The sequence below is a fragment of the Enoplosus armatus genome, chromosome 19, assembly GCF_043641665.1.
Source record: "Enoplosus armatus isolate fEnoArm2 chromosome 19, fEnoArm2.hap1, whole genome shotgun sequence".
NCBI classification, from domain to species: domain Eukaryota; kingdom Metazoa; phylum Chordata; class Actinopteri; order Centrarchiformes; family Enoplosidae; genus Enoplosus; species Enoplosus armatus.
Genome location: NC_092198.1, coordinates 3,163,484 through 3,172,522, shown reverse-complemented (window position 1 = coordinate 3,172,522; position 9,039 = coordinate 3,163,484). Strand labels below are relative to the sequence as shown.

Genomic DNA, 9,039 nt, shown 5'->3' with positions numbered 1-9,039 from the left:
CTCGTATTATGGAGGATGAGGGAAACAAGTGAAAAGTTGAGAACCGTGGAAGTAATCTGGTGCTTTTTTGTGTATTTTCACACTCATTCATTCATTTGTTGTTGTTTTTTATCATTGTCATGTCATATCTCAGACTTATTTGTACAAATAAAGAGGTGAGATAAGTAGGCACGTAAAACGATGATGAATATTAGTTGGGAACTAGCTCCTGGAGCGGCAGGATATGCTTTTTTCCCCCCCTACGTTCTACATGCGCCGTTTCCATGGTAACGCGTCATCAGCACTCGACCAAACACAGCGGAGGCGCGAGTCGACAGACGCGTTCAAAAGTACTTTCAAAAACTCTTTTTAATGGACAAATGTTAACATTAAGTTTGACTTAGGTCCGCGTTATAAACGGGTCTGCGTGTTGCTGCCGCCATGACGCAGTCAGTTGTTGTCCAAGGTGAGTAAAAACTCGAACTAGATCGTAGCTAGAGTTAACGTTAGTATCCAGAAACGAGCTAACAGCTAACGTTAGCATTAGCTGTCTCTTGCTGTGACGCGATGTTGTTGGTAACGTTAGCTCCGCTGTTATGTGAACGTTCATAACTTAAACACGGCTTCTCAGCTTGATTTACCAACAGGATTGCCCTGTGTTGACCTATGTAAGTTAACTAAACTTTTAATTCGTGTTCTTCAGTCGGACAGTGTGGCAACCAGGTGGGCTGCAGGTTTTGGGACCTTGCTCTGCGAGAACATGCGCACGTCAATAAAGTAAGTGCTGCTACACACAATGCAGCAAAGGCACTGTAAGTGTAAGTAAGTGTTACAGTCATTAACGAGGTCAAACACGATCCCACGGACAGCAACGTTACACTTTCCTCTTGCATTACGTTGTATTTAAGGCTGTACTTTTGAAAGGACGTTGAGATATGAGATTCACATCAGCTGATCTCACTCATGTTCACTCCCACACACACACACACACACCTTCCCTGCCAGGATCAAAACTTAAATTGGCAATGTGATGATGATGTTTCAGACTGTGAGAAAATGCCATTTGAACATGTCACCTTGGGCCTCTGGGAAATTGTGTTGAGCAATCAAACAATTAATCTGTTAATTAAAAACAGTAGTTGCAGCCCTTTAAGACTCACATTATTGCACATGTATTTACAAATGAATGAATGAATTTGAAAATGAAACCTATTTAAATAAACCTAACTCATCTTACAAAAACAGACAGTTTTATCACCTACCGTGACTTCTAAGGACATCCCTTATATCCTGTGTTTTTCCTTTATTCAGAAAGGATTGTATGATGAGGCCCTCAGTAGCTTTTTCCGAAATGTGGACTCAAGGTAATCGCACATGCTTTCATCCAGTAACTGCTACCTGGGCTGAGACATGAGACATCCATACTGTGGTCAAAATACGGTCCTTGCTGTCTCTTTCCAGGAAAAGTGATTGGGGAGCCTGCGTCGGTGGGAGAATCCAACATCTGAAGGCCAGAGTAAGTTCTGCCCAGAAAACAGCTTGAGAGAACATTTTTCATCTTCTGGTCTTCACAGGGGTAACAGCTTATTATAGAGTCCGGGTCAAGGTCAGGGTTGGATTCTGAGTAACATAAGGCTTGGCATCCATTGGTTAAGGTTACAAAGAGGACTTATGGACTGATGTCAGGGGGTCAAAGGCATGTGCTCAGCGTATAATAGCAGCGAAATATATGTGCTGGCCTCATACTCGCATATTTGAATCCACAGGCGGTGCTGGTGGACATGGAGGAGGGTGTGGTCAATGAGATCCTGCAGGGCCCGTTGAGAGAAGTGTTCGACAGCACTCAGCTCCTCACGGACGTCTCAGGTTCAGGCAACAACTGGTGAGAGACAGACTAGCCACAGGATGTCGACTCAAAAGCTCACGTGGCCGGTCGCAACTGTTGAAAACCGTCATTTTTAACAGGCTTTGAATGTGAATGAGTGTAAACAATCACAATCATCATACCCAGTTGTAATGGTGTGGTGTTCAGGGATTGAGTCAATGAAATTGGATTGCCAGTTATTTTCTCTAAGCGCTAAATTATTATTTTTTCCTTGGCTGGAAGAATTAAAACACATTATCTTATACAGCCACCACATTTAAAATACCCCAGAATATAACAGAGCAGAAGATCACAAAAGATCACTAGAGGCTTAGTGGTCTCTCAGCAATCAAGTCTTGTTTTTTTCCACTTTGCCGTTTCTCAAGCCTACATAGTATAATTTGGGGGAAAGGTCAGTAGTGCTTCTTGACGGGGATGGTGTGAATATTCCCTCTAGGCTTAAGTCTGACAGCCATTATAAAACGAAACAATGCGTCTTTGCAATGACATGCTTGTCAAGTAGAATTCTTGTTGTCAGACACTGGGAGTGGATTTTCCAGCGTATTAAAGGGAAGCTCACATGAGACAGGGAGATGTGTGAGTTATGTTAGAGCTTAACATTACAGCAGCATATAGATTTCCCCCTAAACAAAAGCCTTGTTCGGCTTCTTATTCTGAAGTTCATGTGCAGAGAAGACCGCCTTTTATATTCTTACGATAATCTCCTGTTTTTTCTCTGTGCTGCCAACCGCTGAGTTTGTAAGCGCGAGTCCTAACAAACTAATACAAAGTTAGTAATTCTGTTGCACACTCTTTTTATGTATATTTTTAGAGTTAAGTATTCACTAAGAAACATCTTTAGAAATATCTTTGTATCCTTGGGCAAGTCAATCCTTGTGGAAAATCATGCACATACCAACTCAAAGAGTGTGAAAAATGCAATTTTTGTAGTTTCTACTTATTCACAGAGCTTTTCTCTTGCAGGCTGCATCGTTACAGCAACATTTACATTTGTTTCTGTTCGTTTGTCATGTTGAAATGTTTAGTTTCATGTTGTGCCAATACCCCATATTTGATTTTTTTTCCACCACTTGTAAAGTTTGCAAAATGATAAATATATTTTCAGCTTTATTGCCAAGTAGGCTTTCACGTACAAGGAATTTGCCTTGGTATATTGGTGCATAACAATAAACATAATAATAAGAAAATATAAAGAAAGATAAAGCAAGTGCTCCAAGTCAAGAAGCATAAAATATTTTAAAAAAAATAATAAAAAACATGTAAAGGCTGTACAGTTTTGTGCACGGATGGGAAACGCAAATCTTCACAGTATTAAGTATAAAGAATGTTTGCAATGTGCAAGATATATATATATATATATATATATATAAGAGTATTGTTTTGCTCATTAGGCCTTCATTAATATGCTGCTTCTTCTCCAGGGCAGTTGGACACATGACGTACGGCTCAGCCTACAGGGAGCAGATAGTGGATAAACTGAGAAAGGCAGCAGAGCACTGTGACTGTCTGCAGTGCTTCTTTCTCATTCACTCTATGGGAGGAGGTAAGGACAGTTAGATCGCATTGATGCTTGAAGAGGGTCCCTGAGGACAGTTTGCCTCTATAAATGACTATTGTGTGTGGATGCTTTTCCTATCATGTGTATCATATCAACAGGTTGGTGATCACTGCTCTTTAGATGTTGGTGTGTTAGTGATACACGATGCTGCTGATCCTGAGCATTTGGAAATTTTACAAATACTAGACAATATAATATGTATACTTGCCCAAGAAATTTGGTTTCTTTGTGGGAAATTCAGCCTGAAAAATCAAGTTTCGACAATCTTCCACACTAATTATGCAAACCAGGTTTCTGGTTTAGTTGACATTGAAAATAATAAAGTTACAGAGGAGAGAACATGCATTGATTCTTGAATTTGAGGTACGGGCTCTGGCCTGGGGACCAGGGTCCTGAGCCTGCTGGAGGAGGAGTTCCCTGAGGTGTGTCGAATTGTCACCTCCATCTATCCGTCTGTGGAGGATGATGTCATCACCTCTCCCTACAACAGCGTTCTGGCCATGAGAGAGCTCACAGAGCACGCCGACTGTGTCCTGCCTGTTGAAAACCAGGTTTGTGCTTTTGTGATTGTTTAAAGTTTCTCTCCCTCTTTCTGCAAACATCTCTGCAGCATGTACAAACTGAAATCACCAATTTTAACGTCTCTCTGTTCTCCCCCACTCCTCCTCAAGTCGTTGGTCGACATTGTGGACAAGATTAAACATATGTCTCATGGCGGAAAGCCAGGATCGGTGATCAAGAGAGACAGCGCCATCATCTCTGGGCAGGGCGGGCTCAGTGGGGCAGAGAAGCCTTTTGATGCCATGAATAACATTGTGGCTAATCTGTTGCTCAATATTACCAGGTATAGTATCTGTTTGCTCATATACAGTAAACCCCTGTCTGCTTAGGGAAAGGGGCCTGTCTTTATTTTACCACGAGACATGCTCCCATGGGTTTTTTTTTTTTAAATCCGTGAACTACAGTCAAAATCTTTTTATTATTAAGCCTTTTTATGCAGACATTTATTTAAAAAAACGTACCTAATGGAACCATGAATGATGTTCTGGTGCTAGGGCCATTAAAATACAAAAGTATTTATAATACTACTTATATATACTTTTATGTCAGTGAGTGCTCCTAATCCCCTGACTTTTTCCATCCAAAGCTCAAGCTTCATACTCCACCGGGTTCACCAACAAGAGCTAATTAATAATATTTGTTGTTGGGTGATCACCCCTCTAATCCACATGTTTCTGGTGTGGCTGAAATGTTTGTTTATTAGAAGAACGCAAACTGTTGAGAGGTAAAAACTCACCCTCAAACGGATGGCTTAATGGAATTTTTGAGTACCTACTCCTGTTTTTAAGTAATACACTTAAGAGCCAGAAAAAGATCTGTTGACCGTTTTCATCATCAAACCACTCAGTGAGCCCACGTGTCCTGTATGGAAGCATCTGGGTTTACTACGTGTATGTTTTCTTTAATTTTATCTGTAGTTTCCAGCGAGAAGTGAGTGAAGTTTGAGCATATATGAAGCATTTTTTCCACTAGTTATTACTAATGAATTGAGCATTACGTTGTTATAAAGCCAGCATCTCATTATGAAAAGGCCTGTTATCATGTTGCTTATGTGTCACCTTGAGTTTCCTTTGTTGCAGCTCAGCTCGTTTCGAGGGATCTCTCAACATGGATCTGAATGAGATCGCCATGAATCTGGTCCCCTTCCCTCATTTGCACTACCTGGTGCCCAGCCTCACCCCTCTCTACACGTTGGCAGATGTCAGTGTCCCCACCAGAAGGTCTGCTGTCTGGCTGTCACTGCCGCTATTTTAACCTCACAGTTGTTTTGACTCCTGCTGAGCTCGGGGTATTGAGCTCATGTGAACTCCCATCGTCCCCTCTACACGTGCCTCGTGTTGACTGTAGTGGGGAATGAGGACGCATGACCTCACTGATTACAAGTGTGTAGAGTTTATTTACGCTCTTACTTTAAACTGTCTTTGAAACATGATGATGAAACATTACTGGTTACGCACAGGGCTGGATGATATGGTTAAAACTAGTGTCACAATACAAATAAGAATATTGTTTTGACAAATGTTATATGATCTATTATCAGTATCATCATTTAAACAAGAGGCATAAAGGTGCCTTTCATTTTATCGAGTGGGATGGTGGCTACTTCAAGTTCAGTTCTGCACACCATTTGAAAGACACCATTTGATCCACCTATCCCCCCACCACCACCACCCCAACCAACAACTGCCATGAAAGTGGCCTTGTGTGAGCCATGCAGATCTCATCTGCCCCAGAGGAGTTGCTCATCGGTCAAAAGGAGTTGTGGTTGTACTGGGCAAACTCCCAGATGTGAATGTATGTGCCTGTATGAATGCAGAGCAGGGTGTTGCTTAAAAATATCCTGCCTGCTTAGCAGAACTTGCCTGGATAAATAAAGGCACAAAAATTCTCCAAACATTAGCCCCTTGGCCCCCCAGTCTAACTCAACTGTACCTGAATTTCAGTTACTGTAGCCAGTAAACGGAGACATTATGTGAACAAGCAAGCCACAAAGGCTGCTGTCTGTCAGGATGCAAATGGAAATGTAAGATCTGGAAGAATTTGTTGCACTGAGCATTTCTTTAACTGTGCCCTCTAGACTGGATCAGATGTTCAGCGATGCCTTCAGCAAAGACCACCAGCTAATCCGAGCCGACCCGAAGCACAGCCTCTACCTGGCCTGCGCCCTCATGGTCAGGGGCAACGTGCAGGTGTCCGACCTCCGCAGGAACATCGAGAGGTCAGAGCGTCATCCTCCCACTCCGTCTCCTTCTGCATTAAAACACCCGACAAGTCAGTACCCCCACACAAATAGGCCCAACGATGACCTTCACACTCCCTCTCCCAAATAGTACCCCCATTCAGCACCGACAGCAATGATTCATGACTGGTCCATTCAGCACCCTCCTCTCCTCTGCTCTCCCTTCACCGCTCTCCCTGCAGGCCTTGTTTTTCGTGTGGCACGTTGTCAAGAGAAACTGAAACAGAAGCTGCTGTGAGAGCACATATTTGTGCGTGACCACGGTGTAAAAGAGGAGGGAGGGAGGGAGGAGGAGGGAAAGTGCAGAAATATTGCCCTCCAAAAGACTCTCACTTAATCACTGGACATGTATTGCAGCATATGATGCAGTTATGTTATGTCTCTTTTTCATTCAGAAAAATGAAAACAGTAGGTGATGACGCCAACAAATTTATTAAGAGATGAATCATTTGCCATTTATCAAGCAAAAATGCCAAACATGGTTCCAGCTGCTCAAATGTGAAGAAGAATGTGAACTGAATATCTTTGAGTTTTGGACAGCTGGTTGGACCAAACAAGACATCTGAAGACCTCACCTTGGAATCTGGGAAACTGTGATGGATGTTTTTTCTATATATCCTGGCATTTTATTCACCTAATAATTAATTGGTTAACTGAATCAAATGAGCAACAGATGAATCAATAATGAAAATAATCGTTATAATGTTAAACATTATTTTCTACAAATTCCTCCGAGGTACAAGATAGCAAATAACAGTTTTAAGTGTAATTAAGACTCTTGCAGATCTTTCCATTAATGAAATGTAAAATCTCCTCTTATCTGACCTTTGGACTTCCTGCAACACTTTTCTTGCATTTGATATGTTATTTTCTCCCTGCGCTAGACTGAAGCCTTTGCTGCCCTTTGTCTCGTGGAACCAGGAAGGCTGGAAGACGGGCCTGTGTTCAGTGCCTCCTGTGGGTCACTCCCACTCCCTGTTAGCCCTGGCCAACAACACCTGTGTGAAGCCCACGTTCATGGAGCTGAGAGAACGCTTTACCAAGCTCTACAGGAAGAAGGTGCATTTTAAGTAATTTCATGTTGTTAGACCATTAGAAGATTCAAAGGAATGTATCATTTTCTGGATAAACTGTTTATTTATTAATTTTTATGTAATTTATTAGTTCGTTCATATGCATCTATGAACTGTATGTATGAAATCAATGAAGTTGTCATTAGTTGTAGCCCTAGTGGAGGCATGATACTGAGAACAATAGCTCTTCTGTCTTTCTGTAGTATGTATATTTTACAGTTCAATCTTACAATCTTTATTTTGATTCATTCTATACTTGAACTTTAACATTGGGGAATTATTACACTTGTTCGGCATCAACACCAATACTAATGACACTACCTTCATGGTGGATATACAAATTAAAGTTGTGGTTGGGTCATATTCTTGGCATTTGTACTGCCACTTGTCCAAAACAGACTACATGCCAAAAGTAATATTGTTTGCTTGCTAAAAACTTTTGGGTTTTTTTCTTTCCATATGTATCACCACATGCTTTCTTTAAAGGTACTATATGTAACTATTTACAGGTATTAATTCATTCATTTCTGTTGCCAACGTGTGATCAGAGTGTAAGCCTGTGGACTGACTTCTATGTAAAGGGCTGGAGACCAACGCCAGATCCATGCAGCGTTGCTAAGTTCCAGCCACCTGGCTAACCTTAGCGTGGTTGCTCGCGGACGTTATCGATAACAAAATACTATCTGAGTGGATCTGTTAGTTGGCTAGCTTGCCAACATGAACCATGATACTAACTGATGCGTTATGACAAACAGCGTTTATTTTAGCCAACAATAAATTATGTAACGGTACAAAACAAACGTATATATAACTACCGATGACGTTCTACTAGCCAAGAGAGATGCAAAGCAGGAGCGGACAGCTAGCCAACTGTCACCTTAGCTCAGGTGAGGTTAGCCAGCGAGCTGTAACTTAGCTGCGCAGCAACAGTACTTCTGTTTAGATCCAGACTTTATGGCTTAACGGCACATTGTGCTCCGTCTCTGTGTTTCTGAAGGCTCACTTACACCACTACCTGCATGTAGAGGGGATGGAACAGAGCTGCTTCTCAGAGGCCATCAACTCTCTCAGCTCACTGATTGAAGAGTACCACCATCTGGATGCCACCAAGGGGACACTCATGCCTGACGCACCCAGACTCTGCATCGCCAGATGAAGGTCCCCTCTGTTGTAAATCTGTTTCTGTGTCTGTGTTGTATACTAATGATTATTTTTTCAAAAATGACTTCACACAACCAAATCTTTTGTATATACCTTTTATAAGTTATATAACAATATTAATGTTAATTTATTGACCTGGTAAAATGTTTTCCCTGTCTGAAACAATAAGCAGGAACAACATGTAAAAAGAAGTACTATGTACTATGACCTGATTTGCCATCTCTAGGCTCCCTGATCGTAGTATTATGAGGTACTGTTAGTGAGTTGGCATCTGCTGTTACAGCTACTGCACTGGCCACATTTTTTGTTGTTATTGCACGTACATGTCCTGAAGACAGGGTTCATAAAAAGCTTTTATCTTAACAAACAACATATTTCTTTGTTCATTTAATAATCCCAGCCATTCTTCTTTATGAAATGAGGTTTTGCAGTTTCAGTTTGAGGTTTTGTCTTTTTTTTCTTTTTTTTTAGCATATCACCACTGCTGAGAAGAACTTAAAAACCAAAGTATGCGTATGTTTCAGTCCTTAGTCTGCCACAGCAGGCCTTGTATCCTGTGTCTGTGTCTCTGGACTTCTTGGAT

General features: G+C 41.5%; 1 protein-coding gene across 1 annotated transcript; it reads left to right on the top strand.

The window, feature by feature from the left end:
• The first annotated feature begins 420 nt into the window (after positions 1 to 420).
• Positions 421 to 8,451, top strand: tube1 (tubulin, epsilon 1). The gene is made up of 12 exons (XM_070926065.1): positions 421 to 445; positions 683 to 756; positions 1,291 to 1,343; positions 1,441 to 1,495; positions 1,746 to 1,861; positions 3,286 to 3,407; positions 3,786 to 3,973; positions 4,094 to 4,266; positions 5,063 to 5,203; positions 6,061 to 6,201; positions 7,107 to 7,281; positions 8,293 to 8,451. The coding sequence occupies exons 1-12, from the start codon at positions 421 to 423 to the stop codon at positions 8,449 to 8,451; spliced, it is 1,422 nt and encodes a 473-aa protein (XP_070782166.1).
• The last annotated feature ends 588 nt before the right edge of the window (positions 8,452 to 9,039 follow it).

Bases quoted from the DNA above. Each gene is read 5' to 3' on its own strand.
- tube1 (XM_070926065.1), top strand. From the start codon at position 421: ATGACGCAGTCAGTTGTTGTCCAAG. The intron at 6,202-7,106 runs GTCAGAGCGTCA...TCCCTGCGCTAG, and splicing joins CTCCGCAGGAACATCGAGAG to ACTGAAGCCTTTGCTGCCCT. The intron at 7,282-8,292 runs GTGCATTTTAAG...GTGTTTCTGAAG, and splicing joins CCAAGCTCTACAGGAAGAAG to GCTCACTTACACCACTACCT.